This window comes from Pseudophryne corroboree, chromosome 1 (genome assembly GCF_028390025.1).
Source record: "Pseudophryne corroboree isolate aPseCor3 chromosome 1, aPseCor3.hap2, whole genome shotgun sequence".
Classification (NCBI taxonomy): Eukaryota; Metazoa; Chordata; class Amphibia; order Anura; family Myobatrachidae; genus Pseudophryne; species Pseudophryne corroboree.
The window spans coordinates 1,091,709,929-1,091,734,203 of NC_086444.1; the positions used below are offsets into that span (position 1 = coordinate 1,091,709,929).

General features: G+C 48.4%; 1 protein-coding gene across 7 annotated transcripts in view; it reads left to right on the forward strand.

Moving 5' to 3' along the window:
- PACRGL (parkin coregulated like) overlaps positions 1–24,275 on the forward strand; it is a 162,515-nt gene that overhangs the window by 59,415 nt on the left and 78,825 nt on the right. For all 7 annotated transcript variants that reach the window (XM_063921632.1, XM_063921624.1, XM_063921640.1 and 4 more), the window contains exon 2: positions 12,417–12,565. In XM_063921632.1, the coding sequence (XP_063777702.1) occupies positions 12,434–12,565 (132 nt within the window). In that variant the 5' untranslated portion in view covers positions 12,417–12,433. The remainder of the gene's footprint in view (positions 1–12,416; positions 12,566–24,275) is intronic.

Below are 24,275 nucleotides of genomic sequence, written 5' to 3' on the forward strand. Positions count from 1 at the left end.
CCGGGAGTGGACAACTGGGAAGCAGACTTCCTCAGCACGACCTCCACCCGGGAGAGTGGGGACTTCACCCAGAAGTCTTCCACATGATTAAAAACTCGACAGGTATTGCGCCAGGTCCAGGGACCCTCAGGCAATAAGCTGTAGACGCTCTGGTAACACCGTGGGTGTACCAGTCAGGGTATGTGTTCCCTCCTCTGCCTCTCATACCCAAGGTACTGAGATTGATAAGATGGAGAGGAGTAAGCACTATATTCGTGGTTCCGGATTGGCCAAGAAGGACTTGGTAACCGGAACTTCAAGAGATGCTCACGGAGGATCCGTGGCCTCTACCTCTAAGAAGGGACCTGCTCCAGCAAGGACCCTGTCTGTTCCAAGACTTACCGCGGCTGCGTTTGACGGCATGGCGGTTGAACGCCGGATCCTGAAGGAAAAAAGGCATTCCGGATGAAGTCATCCCTATCCTGATCAAAGCCAGGAAGGATGTAACCGCAAAAACATTATCACCGCAATTGGCGAAAATATGTTGCGTGGTGCGAGGCCAGTAAGGCCCGACGGAGGAAATTCAACTGGGTCGATTCCTACATTTCCTGCAAACAGGAGTGTCTATGGGCCTGAAATTGGGGTCCATTAAGGTTCAAATTTCGGCCCTGTCTATTTTCTTCCAAAAAAAACTAGCTTCAGTCCCTGAAGTTCAGACGTTTGTAAAAGGGGTACTGCATATACAGCCTCCTTTTGTGCCTCCAGTGGCACTTTGGGATCTCAATGTAGTTTTGGGTTCCAAAAGTCACATTGGTTTGAACCACTTAAATCTGTGGAGTTAAAATATCTCACATGGAAAGTGGTCATGCTGTTGGCCCTGGCCTGGGCCAGGCGCGTGTCAGAATTGGCGGCTTTATCCTGAAAAAGCCCTTATCTGATTTTCCATTCGGACAGGGCGGAATTGAGGACTCGTCCTCAGTTTCTCCCCAAGGTGGTTTCAGCGTCTCACCTGAACCAACCTATTGGTGGTGCCTGCGGCTACTAGGGACTTGGAGGCCTCCAAGTTGCTAGACGTTGTCAGTGCCCTGAAAATATATGTTTCCAGGACGGCTGGAGTCAGGAAATCTGACTCGCTGTTTATCCTGTGTGCACCCAACAAGCTGGGTGCTCCTGCTTCTAAGCAGACTATTGCTCGTTGGATTTGTAGTACAATTCAGCTTGCACATTCTGTGGCAGGCCTGCCACAGCCAAAAATCTGTAAATGCCCACTCCACAAGGAAGGTGGGCTCATCTTGGGCGGCTGCCCGAGGGGTCTCGGCTTTACAACTTTGCCGAGCAGCTACTTGGTCAGGAGCAAATACGTTTGTAAAATTCTACAAAATTGATATCCTGGCTGAGGAGGACCTGGAGTTCTCTCATTTGGTGCTGCAGAGTCATCCGCACTCTCCCGCCCGTTTGGGAGCTTTGGTATAATCCCCATGGTCCTTACGGAGTCCCCAGCATCCACTTAGGACGTTAGAGAAAATAAGAATTTACTTACCGATAATTCTGTTTCTCATAGTCCGTAGTGGATGCTGGGCGCCCATCCCAAGTGCGGATTGTCTGCAATACTTGTACATAGTTATTGTTACAAAAATCGGGTTATTATTGTTGTGAGCCATCTTTCAGAGGCTCCTCTGTTATCATGCTGTTAACTGGGTTCAGATCACAGGTTATACGGTGTGATTGGTGTGGCTGGTATGAGTCTTACCCGGGATTCAAAATCCTTCCTTATTGTGTACGCTCGTCCGGGCACAGTATCCTAACTGAGGCTTGGAGGAGGGTCATAGGGGGAGGAGCCAGTGCACACCAGATAGTCCTAAAGCTTTCTTTAGATGTGCCCAGTCTCCTGCGGAGCCGCTATTTCCCCATGGTCCTTACGGAGTCCCCAGCATCCACTACGGACTATGAGAAATAGAATTATCGGTAAGTAAATTCTTATTTATTATTATTAAAGCGCTAACAGGTCTGAGGCATTACTTTAATCGTTTCAGTACCGGGATAGACGCTGGGTTGTGAGCCGGCAAAACTCCCTCTGTGTTTCTCTAACAGGCTTTGCTGTGGGTCTGTCCCCTGTAGCCCCAGTATGGTTGTGGGTGTCGGCACGCGTGTGTCGACATGTCTGAGGCTGAGTGCTCTTCCCAGGAGGAGGCTGGAGTGGGGACAGAAAAGACTGGGAGTGATCGTGTCGGCACCGCCGACGGCTGATTGGGTAAATATTTTGAGTGTTTTGAATGCAAATGTGGCTCGGTTGAATAAGAGATTAAATAAATCTGAGTCTCAGAACCAGACATGGAGAAAATCCATGGAGGATGCATTGTCGCAGGTTCAGATCCCCTTGGGCTCACAGAAGCGTTCATTTACCCAGATAGCGGATACAGATACCGACACGGACTCTGATTCCAGTGTCTACTATAGTGATGCCAGATTGAATCCTAAACTGGCTAAGAGCATTCAGTACATGATTGTGGCAATAAAAGACGTTTTACATATCACGGAAGACCCTGCTGTTCCTGATACTAGGGTCTGCATGTTTAAGGGAAAGAAACCTGAGGTGACGTTTACTCCCTCTCATGAACTGAATGCTCTTTTTGAAAAAGCTTGGGAAAATCCTGATAAGAAGTTACAGGTTCCCAAGAGAATTCCGGTGGCACATCCGTTCCCCTCTGGGGACAGGAAAAGGTGGAAGTCAACCCCCACGGTGGACAAAGCTCTATCGCGTCTGTCCAAAAAGGTGGCGCTTCCGTCTCTTGACACGGCAGCCCTAAAGGATCCTGCGGATCGTAAGCAGGAAAATACACTGAAGTCCATTTATGTCACTACTGGTACGCTGCTCAGGCCTGCCGTTGCATCTGCATGGGTGAGTAGCGCTATTGAAAAGTGGGCAGATAACTTGTCATCTGATATAGATTCCCTGGACAGGGATAGCGTGCTTTTGACACTGGGTCATATCAGGGACGCTGCAGCCTATCTAAAGGAAGCTGCGAGGGATATTGGCCTTTTGGGATCAAGGGCCAATGCCATGGCAGTCTCGGCTAGAAGAGCATTGTGGATTCATCAATGGAATGCTGATGCTGACTCTAAGAAGACTATGGAGTCTCTGCCGTTTAACGGTAGTGTCTTGTTTGGTGACGGCCTCACTGACCTGGTATCTACGGCTACCGGGGGTAAGTCATCGTTCCTACCTTATGTTCCTGCACAATAAAAGAAAACGCCCCACTATCAGATGCAGTCCTTTCGGCCCAATAAATACAAAAAAGGACGAGGGTCTTCCTTCCTTGCTACGAGAGGAAGAGGAAGGGGAAAAAGGTCACAGGCTGTGGCAAGTTCCCAATAGCAAAAGTCCTCCCCGGCTTCTGCCAAATCCACTGCATGACGCTGGGGCTCCTCTGCGAGAGTCCGCACCGGTAGGGGCACGTCTCCAACTCTTCAGTCAGGTCTGGGTTCGCTCGGCCCTAGATCCTTGGGTATTAGAAATAGTAGCCTAAGGGTACAAATTGGAGTTTCAAGATGTGCCCCCTAACCGATTTTTCAAATCGGCCTTGCCAGCTTCTCTTCCAGAAAGGGAGGTAGTATGCGCTGCAATACTAAAGCTGTGTCAAAATCAGGTCATTGTCACAGTACCCCCGTCACAACAGGGGAAAGGCTTTTATTCGAGCCTGTTCGTGATCCCGAAGCCGAATGGGTCGGTCAGACTGATTCTGAACCTAAAATCCCTCAATTTCTATTTAAAAATATTAAACTTCAAGATGGAATCTCTCCGAGCAGTGATCTCCAGTCTGGAGGTGGGGGTTTTTATGGTGTCCGTCGACATAAAGGATGCCTACTTACACGTCCCTATATATCCTCCACATCAGGCTTATCTGAGTTTTGCTGTTCAGGATTATCATTACCAATTTCAGACGTTGCCGTTTGGTCTGTCCACGGCTCCGAGGATTTTCACCAAGGTTATGGCGGAAATGATGGTTCTCCTGCGCAAGCAGGGAATCACAATTATCCCGTACTTGGACGATCTCCTGATAAAGGCGAGATCCAAGGAGAAATTACTGAAAAATGTTACGCTCTCCCTGACCATTCTACAACAACATGGTTGGCTCCTAAACTTGCCAAAATCTCAGTTGGTTCCGACAACACGGCTGTCGTTCTTGGGCATGATTCTGGATACAGAATTACAGAGAGTTTTTCTTCCAGTGGAAAAGGCTCTAGAAGTACAGAACATGGTAAAACAGATTCTGAAACCGGCAAGAGTCTCGATTCTTCAATGCACTTTGTTGCTGGGGAAGATTGTGGCGGCTTACGAGGCCATTCAGTTTGGCAGGTTCCATGCCAGGGTGTTTCAGTGGGACCTGTTGGACAAGTGGTCCGGGTCTCCCCTCCACATGCACCGGAAAATAATCCTGTCTTCTAGGACCAGAATCTCTCTCCTGTGGTGGCTGCACAGTTCTCACCTCCTAGAGGGACGCAGGTTCGGGATCCAGGATTGGATCCTGGTGACCACGGATGCAAGTCTCCGAGGCTGGGGAGCAGTCACACAGGGGGAAAATGGTCAAGCCAGGAAGCCTGTCTGCACATAAACATTCTGGAATTAAGGGCCATTTACAACGGCCTTCGGCAAGCGGAACATCTTCTTCGCGGTCTGCCTGTCTTGATTCAGTCAGACAACGTAACAGCAGTGGCGTACGTAAACCGCTAGGGCGGAACAAAGAGCAGGCGATGGCGGAGGCCACAAAAGTTCTTTGCTGGGCGGAAAAACATGCAAGCGCTCTGTCAGCAGTCTTCATTCCAGGAGTGGACAACTGGGAAGCAGACTTCCTCAGCACACACGATCTCCATCCAGGAGAGTGGGGTCTTCATCAAGAGGTCTTTGCAGAAGTGACAAGTCGTTGGGGAATTCCTCAAATAGACATGATGGCGTCTCGCCTCAACAAGAAACTTTAGAGATATTGTTCCAGGTCGAGGGACCCTCAATCAATAGCGGGGGACGCCCTGGTGACACCGTGGGTGTTTCAGTCGGTCTATGTGTTCCCTCCACTTCCACTCGTTCCAAAGGTGATAAAAATCATAAGAAGAACAAGGGTTCAGGCGATACTCATTGTTCCAGACTGGCCACGGAGGGCCTGGTATCCCGGTCTTCAAGAATTACTCATAGAAGATCCCTGGCCTCTTCCTCTACGAGAGGACCTGTTACAGCAAGGACCGTGCGTGTATCAAGACTTACAGCGGCTGCGTTTGACGGCATGGCGGTTAAAAGCCAAATCCTAGCCCGGAAGGGTATTCCCAGTGAAGTCATTCCCACACTACTTCAGGCTAGAAAAGTAGTAACGGCGAAGCATTACGACCATATTTGGAAAAATATGTCTCTTGGTGTGAATCCAAGAAGGCTCCTACGGAAGAATTTCAGCTGGGGCGTTTGCTCCATTTTTTGCAAGCAGGTGTGGATGCGGGCCTAAAATTGGGCTCAATTAAAGTACAAATTTTGGCCTTATCAATTTTCTTTCAGAAAGAATTGGCCTCCCTTCCAGAAGTTCAGACCTTCGTGAAAGGCATGTTACACATCCAACCTCCCTTTGTGCCCCCAGTGGCACCATGTGATCTTAATGTGGTGTTGCAGTTCCTGCGATCTCATTGGTTTGAACCTTTGCGTAAGGTTGAGTTGAAATTCCTAACTTGGAAAGTAGTCATGTTGTTGGCCTTGGCATCCGCAAGGCGGGTATCTGAATTGGCGGCATTGTCTCACAAAAGCCCCTATTTAATTTTCCATGCTGATAAAGCGGAGTTGAGGACTCGTCAGCAATTTCTGCCAAAAGTGGTTTCATCGTTTCACGTAAACCAGCCTATTGTGGTGCCAGTGGCTACTGACACCTTGGCGGAATCAAAGTCTCTCGATGTGGTCAGAACTTTGAAAATCTATGTCGCCAGAACGGCTAAAATTAGGAAAACAGAGGCTCTGTTTGTCCTGTGGGCTCCCAACAAGATTGGGGCTCCTGCTTCCAAGCAGACTATTGCACGCTGGATCTGTAATACGATTCAGCAGGCTCATTCTACCAGAAAGGTGGGCTCATCCTGGGCGGCTGCCCGAGGGGTCTCGGCATTACAGCTTTGCCGAGCTGCTACTTGGTCAGGATCAAACACCTTTGCGAAGTTTTACAAGTTTGATACCCTGGCTGAGGAGGACCTCTTGTTTGGTCAATCGGTGCTGCAGAGTCATCCGCACTCTCCCGCCCGTTCTAGAGCTTTGGTATAAACCCCATGGTTCTTGAAGCATCCTCTAGGACGTATGAGAAAATAGGATTTTAATACCTACCGGTAAATCCTTTTCTTTTAGTCCGTAGAGGATGCTGGGCGCCCGTCCCAGTGCGGGCTGTTTCTGCAGGTATTGGTTATGATTATACTCATGTTGTGTTGAGTTCAGTCAGTCTGTGGCTGATGTTAGTCATGCCGTTGCATGCGTTGTTGTTGAATGCCATGTTGTATGGCGTGTTTGAGGTGTGAGCTGGTATGTATCTCACCTTAGGTTTAAAAATTAAATAAATCCTTTTCCTCGAAATGTCCGTCTCCCTGGGCACAGTTCCTATAACTGGAGTCTGGAGGAGGGGCATAGAGGGAGGAGCCAGTTCACACCCCTTTTAAAGTCTTAAAGTGCCCATGTCTCCTGTGGATCCCGTCTATACCCCATGGTTCTTGAAGCATCCCCAGCATCCTCTACGGACTAAGAGAAAAAGATTTACCGGTAGGTATTAAAATCCTATTTTTTTTCACTCTGTCCTATATTCAACTACAACCAAAATCATTCTCTACCAAATTCATCTCCAAGAAAAATAATTTCTCTATCGTCCTAGTGGATGCTGGGGTTCCTGAAAGGACCATGGGGAATAGCGGCTCCGCAGGAGACAGGGCACAAAAAGTAAAGCTTTAGGATCAGGTGGTGTGCACTGGCTCCTCCCCCTATGACCCTCCTCCAAGCCTCAGTTAGATTTTTGTGCCCGGCCGAGAAGGGTGCAATCTAGGTGGCTCTCCTAAAGAGCTGCTTAGAAAAGTTTAGCTTAGGTTTTTTATTTTACAGTGAGTCCTGCTGGCAACAGGATCACTGCAACGAGGGACTTAGGGGAGAAGAAGTGAACTCACCTGCGTGCAGGATGGATTGGCTTCTTTGGCTACTGGACATTAGCTCCAGAGGGACGATCACAGGTACAGCCTCGATGGTCACCGGAGCCTCGCCGCCGGCCCCCTTGCAGATGCTGAAACAAGAAGAAGGTCCAGAATCGGCGGCATGAAGACTCCTCAGTCTTCTTAAGGTAGCGCACAGCACTGCAGCTGTGCGCCATTTCCTCTCAGCACACTTCACACGGCAGTCACTGAGGGTGCAGGGCGCTGGAAGGGGGGCGCCCTGGGAGGCAATGAAAACCTATTTTTGGCTAAAAATACCTCACATATAGCCTCCGGGGGCTATATGGAGATATTTAACCCCTGCCAGAATCCGTTAAGAGCGGGAGACGAAGCCGCCGAAAAAGGGGCGGGGCCTATCTCCTCAGCACACAGCGCCATTTTCCCTCACAGAAAGGCTGGAGGGAAGGCTCCCAGGCTCTCCCCTGCACTGCACTACAGAAACAGGGTTAAAACAGAGAGGGGGGGCACTAATTTGGCGTTAGAAATATATAAAAAAGATGCTATAAGGGAAAACACTTATATAAGGTTGTCCCTATATAATTATAGCGTTTTTGGTGTGTGCTGGCAAACTCTCCCTCTGTCTCTCCAAAGGGCTAGTAGGTCCTGTCCTCTATCAGAGCATTCCCTGTGTGTGTGCTGTGTGTCGGTACGTGTGTGTCGACATGTATGAGGACGATGTTGGTGAGGAGGCGGAGCAATTGCCTGTAATGGTGATGTCACTCTCTAGGGAGTCGACACCGGAATGGATGGCTTATTTAGGGAATTACGTGATAATGTCAACACGCGGCAAGGTCGGTTGACGACATGAGACGGCCGACAAACAATTAGTACCGGTCCAGACGTCTCAAAAACACCGTCAGGGGTTTTAAAACGCCCGTTTACTTTAGTCGGTCGACACAGACAGGGACACTGAATCCAGTGTCGACGGTGAATAAACAAACGTATTCCTTATTAGGGCCACACGTTAAGGGCAATGAAGGAGGTGTTACATATTTCTGATACTACAAGTACCACAAAAGAGGGTATTATGTGGGATGTGAAAAAACTACCGTAGTTTTTCCTGAATCAGATAAATTAAATGAAGTGTGTGATGATGCGTGGGTTCCCCCCGATAGAAAATATGGGCGGTATACCCTTTCCCGCCAGAAGTTAGGGCGCGTTGGGAAACACCCCTTAGGGTGGATAAGGCGCTCACACGCTTATCAGAACAAGTGGCGGTACCGTCTATAGATAGGGCCGTCCTCAAGGAGCCAGCTGACAGGAGGCTGGAAAATATCATAAAAAGTATATACACACATACTGGTGTTATACTGCGACCAGCGATCGCCTCAGCCTGGATGTGCAGAGCTGGGGTGGCTTGGTCGGATTCCCTGACTAAAAATATTGATACCCTTGACAGGGACAGGATTTTATTGACTATAGAGCATTTAAAGGATGCATTTCTATATATGCGAGATGCACAGAGGGATATTTGCACTCTGGCATCAAGAGTAAGTGCGATGTCCATATCTGCCAGAAGATGTTTATGGACACGACAGTGGTCAGGTGATGCAGATTCCAAACGGCACAAAGGTGTATTGCCGTATAAAGGAAGAGGAGTTATTTGGGGTCGGTCCATCGGACCTGGTGGCCACGGCAACTGCTGGAAAATCCACCGTTTTTTACCCTAAGTCACATCTCTGCAGAAAAAGACACCGTCTTTTCAGCTTCAGTCCTTTCGTCCCTATAAGAGTCATATCTGCCCAGGGATAGAGGAAAGGGAAGAAGACTGCAGCAGGCAGCCCATTCCCAGGAACAGAAGCGTTCCACCGCTTCTGACAAGCTCTCAGCATGACGCTGAGACCGTACAGGACCCCTGGATCCTACAAGTAGTATCCCAGGGGTACAGATTGGAATGTCGAGACGTTTCCCCTGCGCAGGCTCCTGAAGTCTGCTTTACCAAGGTCTCCCTCCGACAAGGAGGCAGTATGGGAAACAATTCACGAGCTGTATTCCCAGCAGGTGATAATTAAATTACCCCTCCTACAACAAGAAAAGGGGTATTATTCCACACTATATTGTGGTACTGAAGCCAGAAGGCTAGGTGAGACCTATTCTAAATCTAAAAAAATTTGAACACTTACAAAGGTTCAAATCAAGATGGAGTCACTCAGAGCAGTGATAACGAACCGGGAAGAAGGGGACTATATGGTGTCCCGAGACATCAGGGATGCTTACCTCCATGTCCCAAATTTGCCCTTATCACTAAGGGTACCTCAGGTTCGTGGTACAGAACTGTCACTATCAGTTTCAGACGCTGCCGTTTGGATTGTCCACGGCACCCCGGGTCTTTACCAAGGTAATGGCCGAAATGATGGTTCTTCTTCGAAGAAAAGGCGTCTTAATTATCCCTTACTTGGACGATCTCCTGATAAGGGCAAAGTCCAGGGAACAGTTGGAGGTCGGAGTAGCATGATCCCGACAACAAGTCTCCTGTGCTTAGGGATGATTCTGGACACAGTCCAGAAAAAGGTGTTTCTCCCGGAAGAGAAAGCCAGGGAGTTATCCGAGCTAGTCAGGAACCTCCTAAAATCAGTGCATCATTGCACAAGGGCCATGGTAAAAAAAATGGTGACTTCCTTCGAAGCAATTCCAGTCGGCAGATTTCATGCAAGAACTTTTCAGTGGGATCTGCTGGACAAATGGTCCGGATCGCATCTTCAGATGCATCAGCGGATAACCCTATATCCAAGGACAAGGGTGTCTCTCCTGTGGTGGTTACAGAGTGCTCATCTTCTAGAGGGCCGCAGATTCGGCATTCAGTTTTGGATGTTGGTGACCACGGAGGCCAGCCCGAGAGGCTGGGGAGCAGTCACACAAGGAAAAAATTTCCAGGGAGTGTGATCAAGTCTGGAGACTTTTCTCCACATAAATATAGCTAAGGGTAAATTTATAATGCTCTAAGCTTAGCAAGACCTCTGCTTCAAGGTCAGCCGGTATTGATCCAGTGGGATAAAACATCACGGCAGTCGCCCACGTAAATAGACAGGGCGGCACAAGAAGCAGGAGGGCAGTGGCAAAAACTGCAAGGACTTTTCGCTGGGCGGAAAATCATGTGATAGCACTGTCAGCAGTGTTTCATTCCGGGAATGGAAACTGGGAAGCAGACTTCCTCAGTAGGCACGACCTCCACCCGGCAGAGTGGGAACTTCATGAGGAAGTTTTCCACATGATTGTAAACCGTTGGGAATTACCAAAGGTGGACATGATGGCGTCCCGTCTGAACAAAAAACGGGACAGGTATTGCGCCAGGTTAAGAGACCCTCAGGCAATAGCTGTGGACGTTCTGGTAACACCGTGGGTGTACCAGTCGGTGTATGTGTTCCATCCTCTGCTTTTCATACCTAAGGTACTGAGAATTATAAGACGTAGAGGAGTAAGAACTATACTCATGGCTCCGGATTGGCCAAGAAGGACTTGGTACCCGGAACTTCAAGAGATGCTCACAGAGGACTTATGGCCTCTGCCGCTAAGAAGGGACTTGTTTCAGCAAGTACCATGTCTGTTCCAAGACTTACCGCAGCTGCGTTTGACGGCATGGCGGTGGAACGCCGGATCCTAAGGGAAAAGGCATTCAGGAAGAGGTCATTCCTACCCTGGTCAAAGCCAGAAAGGAGGTGACCGCACAACATTATCACCACATGTGGCGAAAATATGTTGCGTGGTGTGAGGCCAGGAAGGCCCCACGAAGAAATTTCAACTCGGTCGATTCCTGCATTTCCTGTAAACAGGAGTGTCTATGGGCCTCAAATTGGGGTCCATTAAGGTTCAAATTTCGGCCCTGTCGATTTTTCTTCCAGAAAGAATTGGCTTCAGTTCCTGAAGTCCAGAAGTTTGTCAAGGGAGTATTGCATATACAACCCCCTTTTGTGCCTCCAGTGGCACTGTGGGATCTCAACGTAGTTCTGGGATTCCTCAAAACACATTGGTTTAAAACCAGTCAAATCTGTGGATTTGAAGCATCTCACATGAAAAGTGAACATGCTCTTGGACCTGGCCTGGACCAGGCGAGTGTCAAATTGGTGGTTTTTTTCTCAAAAAAGCCCATATCTGTTTGTCCATTCGGACAGGGCAGAGCTGCGGACTCGTCCCCAGTTCTCTCCCTAAGGTGGTGTCAGTGTTTCACCTGAACCAGCTTATTGTGGTGTCTTGCGCCTACTAGGGACTTGGAGGACTCCAAGTTGCTAGATGTGGTCAGGGCCCTGAAAATATAGGTTCCAGGACGGCTGGAGTCAGGAAAACTGACTTGCTGTTATCCTGTATGCACCCAACAAACTGGGTGCTCTTGCTTCTAAGCAGACTTTTGCTAGTTGGATGTGTAATACAATTCAGCTTGCACATTCTGTGGCAGGCCTGCCACAGCCAAAATATGTAAATGCCCATTCCACAAGGAAGGTGGGCTCATCTTGGGCGGCTGCCCGAGGGGTCTCGGCTTTACAACTTTGCCGAGCGGCTATTTAGTCAGGGGCAAACACGTTTGTAAAATCCTACAAATTTGATAACCTGGCTAAGGAGGACCTGGAGTTCTCTCATTCGGTGCTGCAGAGTCATCCGCACTCTCCCGCCCGTTTGGGAGCTTTGGTATAATCCCCATGGTCCTTTCAGGAACCCCAGCATCCACTAGGACGATAGAGAAAATAAGAATTTACTTACCGATAATTCTATTTCTCGGAGTCCGTAGTGGATGCTGGGCGCCCATCCCAAGTGCGGATTATCTGCAATACTTGTACATAGTTACAAAAATCGGGTTATTATTGTTGTGAGCCATCTTTCAGAGGCTCCGCTGTTATCATACTGTTAACTGGGTTCAGATCACAGGTTGTACAGTGTGATTGGTGTGGCTGGTATGAGTCTTACCCGGGATTCATAAATCCTTCCTTATTGTGTACGCTCGTCCGGGCACAGTATCCTAACTGAGGCTTGGAGGAGGGTCATAGGGGGAGGAGCCAGTGCACACCACCTGATCCTAAAGCTTTACTTTTTGTGCCCTGTCTCCTGCGGAGCCGCTATTCCCCATGGTCCTTTCAGGAACCCCAGCATCCACTACGGACTCCGAGAAATAGAATTATCGGTAAGTAAATTCTTATTATTTAATGGTTTTTGAAAAAACATATTCTAGAAAAGAATTAGCATACCAGTTATGTATATAAGACATAGCCTTATAGTAATCACCATTGCATTATTGTTCCTAGAACGTTACGGCCATATAATGTCTGCAAGCTCTAGAGGCCAGTCCAGAAACAAAAGCACTCCGTCTCCTTCATCCTCTGCGTCTGGAAGCTCCGCCAGCGGTGGCCGTGCGAAACCAAGTGACAAGCTGAATCCCAAGACTATAGACCCAGTAAGTGGTTTTATGTTCTCCATTACAGTGTACAGGGAGCTAATGTACAGTGAGATTTAACTACTTATTTCTAGTTTAATTATTGTGTCGAACAACTTTTGTAGTTTAAGTGGAAGCAGCCATCACAGTGACAGAGGCAGGGCCGGACTGGGACTAAAAATAGGCCCTGGCATTTTTAATGCACACAGGCCCACCTCTGTGACTCCTCCCCTTATTATTCCTGACTCCTCCTACTTCCTAGTCTATGTGCTCTTACAAATATAATTAATATTATAACACATACAAGTGTACATCATTCTATATTAAAACATACAGAACCAGTGGTTGAAGTGGAAATTCTGAAGTGGGGGAACGGAAAAGTGAAGGATGTAACTAAGCGCGCGTCTTCGGCACGCGCGCTCCGGAAAAGGGGGCGTGGCCACTCGAAAGGGGGCATGTCCTTCAATGTCGTTTACCACACCATATACCCCTTATACACATTATGCACCACAATAGCAGGACCCCTTATACTATCTAGTACTGGTGCCTCTTTCACATTATACCACACAGTATGAGCCAAAAGTCCCATTATAGCACACGGCATGAGCCAAAATTCCCATTATAGCACACGGCATGAGCCGAAATTCCCATTATAGCACACGGCATGAGCCGAAATTCCCATTATAGCACACGGTATGAGCCGAAATTCCCATTATAGCACACAGTATGAGTCGAGATTCACATTATAGCACACGGTATGAGCCGAAATTCACATTATAGCACACGGTATGAGCCAAAATTCACATTATAGCACACAGTATAAGCCGAAATTCACATCATAGCAGTAGTGACATTATGAGAAATTCTAGCCTAATATAAATTTTTCACTTCATATAGCAGAAACGTGGTTTGCAGATATTAGTACTAATTATGCAATTCCTTAAAAAAAACACAAGTGACATAATCAAACAGCAAAGGGCATCAAAACTATAAAGAAAGTGCAGCAGTGGCAGTACCTGCCCATGGAATGTGAAGGGAAGAAGCTGTGCACCCAGCAGATGAGCAAAGAAGGCTGGAGCCAGTGCACCTGCTGCTTGCAGCAGCAGAAGTCTGCAGTGCAGTTGGAGACTCGGTGCGCAGGCAGGCAGGTGCATGATCTATGCATCTATAGACTGCGCCCGCTGAGCTCGTCCCGCCCGCACCTTTTACACTCAGGCCGGCATGGTCGCGTCCCACTGCCCGATCAGCTCCCCCCACCCGCACCGCTCCCCTCATGATTGATGCTAGATTCCCTTCCCTCATACCCCGCTCATTCCCTGGAGGCTCAGCCGCGTTATGACGCAGCCGCGTCAAGACGCAGCGTGTCACTATGCAAATGACTTGGCCGCTCAGCACAGTGCCACCCAGGAGGCGGTGCTGCAGCCTGCCGGTCTTATAATGGATGGACAAATCGGCCCACCTGGCCATCGGCCCTTTTGGCATTTGCCAGAAGTGCCAGATGGCCAGTCCGGCCCTGGACAGAGGGGTCTATTTACTAAGCCTTGAATGGAGATAAAGTTGCTGGAGATAAAGTACCAGCCAATCAGCTCCTAATTGCCACGCCACAGGCTGTGTTTGAAAAATGACAGGAGCCGATTGGCTGGTATTTTATCTCCAGCGACTTTATCTCCATCCAAGGCTTAGTAAATAGACACATAATGACTTAATGTTTTAATTACTTCATTTAGAGTGGTCTCCTAGATTTAGGTTGTTGCTGAATCCAGTTCCAGGCAAACTCTGTCATCCCATGCACTGTACATGTTGTCTATTCCTTTCCGTGGCAGTGAGGTCTACCTGACGCATGTTATCCCTACTATACAGGAGGCAAGGGGGTGTCAATACTTACACCAGGCCAAAGCTCATAATACTGGCTTCCAGGAGCTATCTTTACATAAACATGTATGCCTACAGCAGTGTTTCTCAGACTCAGTACCCCGAACAGTTCACGTTTTCCAGACACCTAGTTGGTGCACAGGTGCATTCACTCCTAACAAACGCATTAGAACAGAGGTAGCCAACCCTGGTCCTCAAGAGCTACCAACAGCTAATGTTTTCCATGTCTCCACACAGAGGGGCAGATGTATTAACCTGGAGAAGGCATAAGGAAGTGATAAACCAGTGATAAGTTCAAGGTGATAAACGCACCAGCCAATCAGCTCCAATATGTAAATTAACAGTTAGGAGCCGATTGGCTGGTGCATTTATCACCTTGCACTTATCACTGGTTTATCACTTCCTTATGCTTTCTCCAGGTTAATACATCTGCCCCAGAATCACAAGTCAAGTAATTGGCTCCATCTGTGTTTTTTTTTTTTATGTGTCAGTGAGTAATGATTGCACCTGTGCTAGATGAGTTGGAAAACATGAACTGTTGGTAGCTCTCGAGGACCAGGGTTGGCTACCACTGCATTAGAAAGACCCACAGGTGATCTGAAAAACCTGAACTGTAAAGGCTGCCCTGCAGTATAGCTTTGTGTTATTTTTCTGCTTTGTGGAATATGTGAAGAAAAGACACGGTTCTCTTGGAAGGGTAAGTGTTTTGCTCTATGTGCTGTGATCTCTCATGGATGGGACTTCTCCAGCCTGCACAGCAGGAGAGCTGTGAGGTATGGAGGTAGCCGGCTTAGGTATGATCATGGTTCAATCTGAAAGTTGGACCAGAGAACAAGTCAGGGTGTCAGAGAACAGTGCTCGCCCCCAGTCTGGCTTCCTCTGTTTATCAGTATCCAGTCTAGAGATCTAGGGGTATATCGTTTTTGGATTCGACACAATTCGACAGTCGAATCCCGGCCACCGGGACCCGAATTCGACATATTCAATAAAAAACAGATTCGACAGTCCCGCTGTCGAAAAACGGACCAATTGACGAATAGTGTGCGTCCTGGATTCGACTTCATGGATGGCACAAAAGTGTTAAAAAAAACCCTGAAAAAAATTGCGTGGGGTCCCCCCACCTAAGCATAACCAGCCTCGGGCTCTTTGAGCCGGTCCTGGTTGTAAAAATACGGGGGGAAAAATTACATGGGATCCCCCGTATTTTTGAGCCGGTCCTGGTGCCAAAAATACGGGGGACAAAACACGTAGGGGTCCCCCGTATTTTTAACACCAGCACCGGGCTCCACTAGTCAGAGAGATAATGCCACAGCCGGGGGACACTTTTATATAGGTCACTGCGGCCCTGGCATTAAATCACTAACTAGTCGCCCCTGGCCAGGGTACCCTGGAGGAGTGGGGACCCCTTAAATCAAGGGGTCCCCCCCTCCAGCCACCCAAGGGCCAGGGGTGAAGCCCGAGGCTGTCCCCTCCATCCAAGGGCGGCGGATGGGAGGCTGATAGCCAAGTGTCAAAAAAAAATATTGTTTTTTGTAGCAGACCCCTTGATTTAAGGGGTCCCCACTCCTCCAGGGTACCCTGGTCAGGGGTGACTATTTAGTGCCAGGGCCGCAGGGACCTATGTAAAAGTGTCCCCCGGCTGTGGCATTATCTCTCTGACTAGTGGAGCCCGGTGCTGGTGTTAAAAATACGGGGGACCCCTACGTGTTTTGTCCCCCGTATTTTTGGCACCAGGACCGGACGCAGAGCCCGGTGCTGGTTGTTAAAATACGGGGGATCCCATGTCATTTCCCCCCCCCCCGTATTTTTACAACCAGGACCGGCTCAAAGAGCCCGAGGCTGGTTATGCTTAGGAGGGGGGACCCCACACATTTTTTTTTCTGAAATTTTAACCCATTCCCACCCCTTTCCACTGAAAAACGCACTGATCTCTCCATATTATTTTAGTCAGTAAAAAAAAAAAATATTCTTTTAAAAAATATATTAAATAATACTTGTGGCTCCTAAATAGACAAACCAAGTAGATAATCCCTTCTAATATAAATAGATATGCTATTAGCAATCAAAAAAACACAAAAAAAACATGTTTTAAAAAATTTTCTATTAGATCACGACAGCAAAATGAGGCAGAATGAAATTGACGAAATGACTGTCGAAAAGCACTTTTGTCGAATTGACATTCTTCAATTGAATATACTTTTGTCGAAAAGCCGCATTTTTATCATTGCAGACATGTCGAATTTGACAAATGTCGAATTGCAGAAAGTCGAATCTAAAACGGCAGGTTTTTTGTCAAAAAGTACTGTATTGCATTGTTGAATCCAATTCGACAGGTTTTTTTTGTCGAAAATGCCCCGTTTTTTTACATTTGCGGCAATTCGACCGCAATTGCATATACCCCCTAAACTAAAAAGGTCTACAGTCAATAGGCCCCCACTAATGGCGACATGCATTATGTTGACAGGGTTAAAAGGTCGACATGAAAATGGTCGACACCTTTATTTTTTTGTGGGCTTATTTTATTTCTCATACGTCCTAGAGGATGCTGGGGTCCACTTCAGTACCATGGGGTATAGACAGTTCCGCAGGAGCTTTGGGCACTTTAAGACTTTTTCAGAGTGTGAACTGGCTCCTCCCTCTATGCCCCTCCTCCAGACCTCAGCTTAGAAAATGTGCTCAGGCAGACTGGTCGCACTCTAGTGGAGCTCTACTGAGTTTCACTAAAAGACTTTGGGGGTCATTCCGAGTTGTTCGCTCGTTGCCGATTTTCGCAACAGAGCGATTAAGGCGAAAATGCGAATGCGCATGGTAAACAATAACTATATACAAGTATTGCAGACAATCCGCACTTGGGATGGGCGCCCAGCATCCACTACGGACTACGAGAAATAGAATTACCGGTGAGTAAATTCTTATTTTCTCTGACGTCCTAAGTGGATGCTGGGACTCCGTAAGGATCATGGGGATTATACCAAAGCTCCCAAACGGGCGGGAGAGCGCGGATGACTCTGCAGCACCGAATGGGCAAACTCTAGGTCCTCCTCAGCCAGGGTGTCAAACTTGTAGAATTTAGCAAATGTGTTTGACCCCGACCAAGTAGCTGCTCAGCAAAGTTGTAGAGCCGAGACCCCTCGGGCAGCCGCCCAAGAAGAGCCCACCTTCCTCGTGGAATGGGCTTTCACTGATTTAGGATGCGGCAGTCCAGCCGCAGAATGTGCAAGCTGAATCGTACTACAGATCCAGCGAGCAATAGTCTGCTTTGAAGCAGGTGCACCCAACTTGTTGGTCGCATACAGGATAAATAGCGAGTCAGTCTTTCTGACTCCAGCTGTCCTGGAAACATAAATTTTCAGGGCCCTGACTACATCCAACGACTTGGAAGCCTCCAAGTCTTTAGTAGCCGCAGGCACCACGATAGGTTGGTTCAGATGAAAGGCTGATACCACCTTAGGGAGAAATTGGGGACGAGTCCTCAATTCTGCTCTATCCATATGGAAAATCAGATAAGGGCTTTTACATGACAAAGCCGCCAATTCTGAAACCCGCCTGGCCGAAGCCAAGGCCAACAACATGACCACTTTCCACGTGAGATATTTTAAATCCACGGTTTTCAGTGGCTCAAACCAATGTGACTTTAGGAAATCCAACACCACGTTGAGATCCCAAGGTGCCACTGGAGGCACAAAAGGGGGCTGAATATGCAGCACTCCCTTAACAAAAGTCTGAACTTCAGGTAGTGAAGCCAATTCTCTCTGGAAGAAAATCGACAGAGCCGAAATCTGGACCTTAATGGAACCCAATTTAAGGCCCATAGTCACCCCTGACTGTAGGAAGTGCAGGAACTGGCCCAGTTGAAATTCTTCCGTTGGGGCCTTCCTGGCCTCACACCACGCAACATATTTTCGCTATATGCGGTGATAATGGTTCGCGGTTACTTCTTTCCTAGCTTTTATCAGCGTAGGAATGACTTCCTCCGGAATGCCCTTTTCCTTCAGGATCCGGTGTTCAACCGCCACGCCGTCAAACGCAGCCGCGGTAAGTCTTGGAACAGACAGGGCCCCTGCTGCAGCAGGTCCTGTCTGAGCGGTAGAGGCCATGGGTCCTCTGACATCATTTCTTGATGTTCCGGATACCACGCTCTTCTTGGCCAATCCGGAACAATGAGTATAGTTCTTACTCCTCTTCTCCTTATTATCCTCAGTACCTTTGGTATGAGAGGAAGAGGAGGGAACACATAAACCGATCGGTACACCCACGGTGTTACCAGAGCATCCACAGCTATAGCCTGCGGGTCTCTTGACCTGGCGCAATATTTTTCTAGCTTTTTGTTTAGGCGGGACGCCATCATGTCCACCTGTGGTTTTTCCCACTGGTTTACAATCATTTGAAAGACTTCTGGATGAAGTCCCCACTCTCCCGGGTGGAGGTCGTGCCTGCTGAGGAAGTCTGCTTCCCAGTTGTCCACTCCCGGAATGAACACTGCTGACAGTGCTAACACGTGATTTTCCGCCCATCGGAGAATCCTTGTGGCTTCTGCCATTGCCGTCCTGCTTCTCGTGCCGCCCTGTCGATTTACATGGGCGACCGCCGTGATGTTGTCTGACTGGATCAGTACCGGCTGGTTTTGAAGCAGGGGTTTTGCCTGACTTAGGGCATTGTAAATGGCCCTTAGTTCCAGAATATTTATGTGCAGGGAAGTCTCCTGACTTGACCATAGTCCTTGGAAGTTTCTTCCCTGTGTGACTGCTCCCCAGCCTCGAAGGCTGGCATCCGTGGTCACCAGGACCCAGTCCTGTATGCCGAATCTGCGGCCCTCTTGAAGATGAGCAATCTGCAGCCACCACAGCAGAGACACCCTTGTCCTCGGAGACAGGGTTATCAGACGATGCATCTGAAGATGCGATCCGGACCACTTGTCCAACAGGTCCCACTGAAAGGTTCTTGCATGAAACCTGCCGAATGGAATCGCTTCGTAGGAAGCTACCATTTTTCCCAGGATCCGCGTGCAGTGATGCACCGACACCTGTTTTGGTTTTAGGAGGCCTCTGACTAGAGATGACAGCTCCTTGGCCTTCTCCTCCGGGAGAAACACTTTTCTTTGTTCTGTGTCCAGAACCATCCCTAGGAACAGCAGGCGTGTTGTAGGGACCAGCTGTGACTTTGGAATGTTTAGAATCCAGCCGTGCTGTTGTAGCACTTCCCGAGATAGTGCTACCCCTACCAACAACTGCTCTCTGGACCTCGCCTTTATCAGGAGATCGTCCAAGTACGGGATAATTAAAACTCCCTTCCTTCGAAGGAGTATCATCATTTCCGCCATTACCTTGGTAAAGACCCTCGGAGCCGTGGAGATACCGAACGGCAACGTCTGGAATTGGTAATGACAATCTTGTACCACAAACCTGAGGTACTCCTGGTGAGGATGGTAAATGGGGACATGTAGGTAAGCATCCTTGATGTCCAGCGATACCATGTAATCTCCCTCGTCCAGGCTCGCAATAACCGCCCTGAGCGATTCCATCTTGAACTTGAATTTTTTGATATATGTGTTCAAGGATTTCAAATTTAAAATGGGTCTCACCGAACCGTCCGGTTTCGGTACCACAAACATTGTGGAATAGTAACCCCTTCCTTGTTGAAGTAGGGGCACCTTTACTATCAAGGCAGATTTGAGGAAACGGCGGGGGGGAGACGTCTCGAATTCCAGCTTGTACCCCTGAGATACTACTTGAATGATCCAGGGATCCACCCGTGAGCGAGCCCACTGATTGCTGAAATTTTTGAGACGGGCCCCCACCGTACCTGGCTCCGCCTGTGGAGCCCCAGCGTCATGCTGTGGACTTAGAGGAAGCGGGGGAGGACTTTTGCTCCTGGGAACTGGCTGTATGCTGCAGCTTTTTCCCTCTACCTCTGCCTCTGGGCAGAAAGGACGCGCCCCTAACCCGCTTGCCCTTATTGGGCCGAAAGGACTGTACCTGATAATACGGTGCTTTCTTTGGCTGTGAGGGAACATGGGGCAAAAATGTAGACTTTCCAGCCGTTGCTGTGGAAACGAGGTCCGAGAGACCATCCCCGAACAACTCCTCACCCTTATAAGGCAAAACTTCCATGTGCCTTTTAGAATCTGCATCACCTGTCCACTGCCGAGTCCATAACCCTCTCCTGGCAGAAATGGACATTGCACTAATTTTGGATGCCAGCCGGCAAATATCCCTCTGTGCATCCCTCATGTATAAAAGTGCGTCTTTTATATGCTCTACGTTCAGCAAAATAGTGTTCCTGTCTAGGGTATCAATATTTTCCGACAGGGAATCTGACCACGCAGCTGCAGCACTGCACATCCATGCTGAAGCAATAGCTGGTCTCAGTATAACACCTCTGTGTGTGTATATATAGACTTCAGGATAGCCTCCTGCTTTCTATCAGCAGATTCCTTCAGGGCGGCCGTATCCGGAGACGGTAGTGCCACCTTCTTTGACAAGCGTGTGAGCGCTTTATCCACCCTAGGGGATGTTTCCCAACGTGACCTATCCTCTGGCGGGAAAGGGTACGCCATTAGTAACAACTGGTAGTTTTTTCTCTCCAAACATAATACCCTTTTTTGTGGTACCCGGGGTAACATCAGAAATGTGCAACACATTTTTCATTGCCTCAATCATGTAACGTGTGGCCCTATTGGAAGTTACATTAGTCTCATCGTCGTCGACACTGGAGTCAGTATCCGTGTCGACATCTGTGTCTGCCATCTGAGGTAGCGGGCGTTTTAGAGCCCCTGATGGCTTTTGAGACGCCTGGGCAGGCACAGGCTGAGAAGCTGGCTGTCCCACATTAGGTATGTCGTCAAACCTTTTATGCAAGGAGTCGACACTGTCGCGTAATTCCTTCCACAGCACCATCCACTCAGGTGTCGACCCCGCAGGGGGTGACATCACATTTATCGGCATCTGTTCCGCCTCCACATAAGCCTCCTCATCAAACATGTCGACACAGCCGTACCGACACACCGCAAACACACAGGGAATGCTCTGACAGAGGACAGACCCCACAAAGCCCTTTGGGGAGACAGAGAGAGAGTATGCCAGCACACACCAGAGCGCTATATAACACAGGGATCCCACTATAAATGAGTGTTTTTCCCTTATAGCTGCTTATATTATATATACTGCGCCTAAATTTAGTGCCCCCCCTCTCTTTTTTACCCTTATGTAGCTTGACACTGCAGGGGAGAGCCAGGGAGCGTCCTTCCAGCGGAGCTGTGAGGGAAAAATGACGCCAGTGTGCTGAGGGAGATGGCCCCGCCCCTTTTCCGGCGGACTTCTCCCGCTTTTTCTGGAATTCTGGCAGGGGTATTTTTACACCTATATAGCCTTCCTGACTATATATGGTGTAGATTTGCCAGCCAAGGTGTCTTATATTGCACTCAGGGGGCCCCCCTCCCCTCCAGCGCCCTGCACCCATCAGTGACCGGAGTGTGAGGTGTGCATGAGGTTTTCAGGAACACTTCTTGCTTCTGGCTCTGTAAGGAGGCCACACACACTACTGAGACTCATTTTGTCTTGTTTTAAGCACATTACATCAAAGTTAGATCAGCCTGTAGTGTGTTTTTCCACTTTAATTTTGAGGGTGACTCCAAATCCAGACCTCCATGGGTCAATAAATTTGATTTCCATTGATAATTTTTGTGTTATTTTGTTGTCAGCACATTCAACTATGTAAAGAACAAAGTATTTAATAAGAATATTTCATTCATTCAGATCTAGGATGTGTTATTTTAGTGTTCCCTTTATTTTTTTGAGCAGTGTATATATAATATAGAGAGAGAGAGAGGGCGGAAAGTCTCTGTGTACAAAGTACACGACACGGGGATTTTTTATTTAAGCACTGAGTTGTGGACTGGCAATTCATTTCTGTGTCCCTCTGACAGATTTTACTGTGGGTCTGTCCCCTATAAGCCCCGGAGTGTCTGTGGTGTGATTGTGCACGTGTGTGACATGCCTGAGGCAGGGAGCTCTTCCTCTGTGGGAGCCATGTTAGGGACACAGAGTTGTATTGCCAGGGCCTTCCTACCTCTATGTCTTTCTGTCTTTGCCCAGTTTTGTTCTATAACTGTTGTTCTAATTGTAAAGCGCAACGGAATATGCTGCGCTATATAAGAAACTGCTAATAATAATAATAATAAAGAAATAAATAATATGACACCAAGAGCCTGACTGGGTGAAAGATTTACGTGAAAGTGTGAATCATATCAGTAAGAGATTGGACTGAGTCTCAGGCAGAAAACTGAAAATAATCTGTTGATGATGTGATTTTTAACAGTTCTGCTTTTCATCCACAGGGGACCCTCTGGGTCACATAAACATTTGCACAAGTAGTACAAACTGATACCGACACGGACTCTGATTCCTGTGTCGACACTTGTGATTCCAGGGGAATAGGTCCTAAGTTAGCGAAAAGCATTCAAAACATGTTTTAACTATAAAGGAGGTGTTAGAAGTTACGGAGCCCCCTCCTTTACCACAGGAGAAGGCTTACTTTAGTAAGAAAGTAATGTAACTTTCTCTAACGTCCTAGAGGATGCTGGGACTCCGTAAGGACCATGGGGAATAGACGGGCTCCACAGGAGACATGGGCACTTTAAGAAAGAACTTGACTCTGGGTGTGCACTGGCTCCTCCCTCTATGCCTCTCCTCCAGACCTCAGTTTGAGACTGTGCCCAGAGGCAGATGGGTGCACTGCAGGGAGCTCTCCTGAGTTTCCTGCTAAGAAAGTATATTTGTTAGGTTTTTTATTTTCAGGGAGCACTGCTGGCAACAGACTCCCTGCATCGAGGGACTGAGGGGAGAGAAGCAGACCTACTTAAATGATAGGCTCTGCTTCTTAGGCTACTGGACACCATTAGCTCCAGAGGGAGTCGGAACACAGGTTCGCCCTGGACGTTCGTCCCAGAGCCGCGCCGCCGTCCTCCTCACAGAGCCAGAAGAAAGAAGCCGGGTGAGTATGAGAAAAAAGAAGGCTTCAAAAGGCGGCAGAAGACTTCATGATCTTCACTGGGGTAACGCACAGCACGGCAGCAGTGCGCCATTGCTCCCATACACCTCACATACTCCGGTCACTGTAAGGGTGCAGGGCGCAGGGGGGGCGCCCTGGGCAGCAATATAAACCTCTTATTTGGCAAAAGAGAGCATATATACAGCTGGACACTGTATATATGCATGAGCCCCCGCCAATTTTACACTTTTAGCAGGACTGAAGCCCGCCGCCGAGGGGGGCGGGGCTTCTCCCTCAGCACTCACCAGCGCTGAGAGGAAGCTCCCCGGACTCTCCCCTGCTTATACCACGGTAGAAGAGAGGGTTTTAAAGAAGAGGGGGGGCACATAATTCGGCGCAGATAATAATAACAGCGCTATGGGGTAAACATTAAATTGCTGTGTTTTTCCTGGGTCATATTGCGCTGGGGTGTGTGCTGGCATACTCTCTCTCTGTCTCTCCAAAGGGTCTTGTGGGGGAACTGTCTTCAGAAGAGCATTCCCTGAGTGTGTGGTGTGTCGGTACGTGTGTGTCGACATGTCTGAGGTAAAAGGCTCTCCTATGGAGGAGATGGAGCAAATGTGTGTGTGTGTGTGTGTGGTGTCGCCGTCGACCACGCCGACGCCTGATTGGATATGTGAAATTAAGGTGAATTATTATACAAAAGATTAGAGAACAGACAGGGAATTTACCCATGTCTGTCCCTATGTCACAGAGATTGTCAGAGTCTCACAACGCTCACTATCCAAAATCATAGACACTGATATCGACACGGAGTCTGACTCCTGTGTCGACTACGATAATGCAAAGTACAGCCAAACTGGCAGAAAAG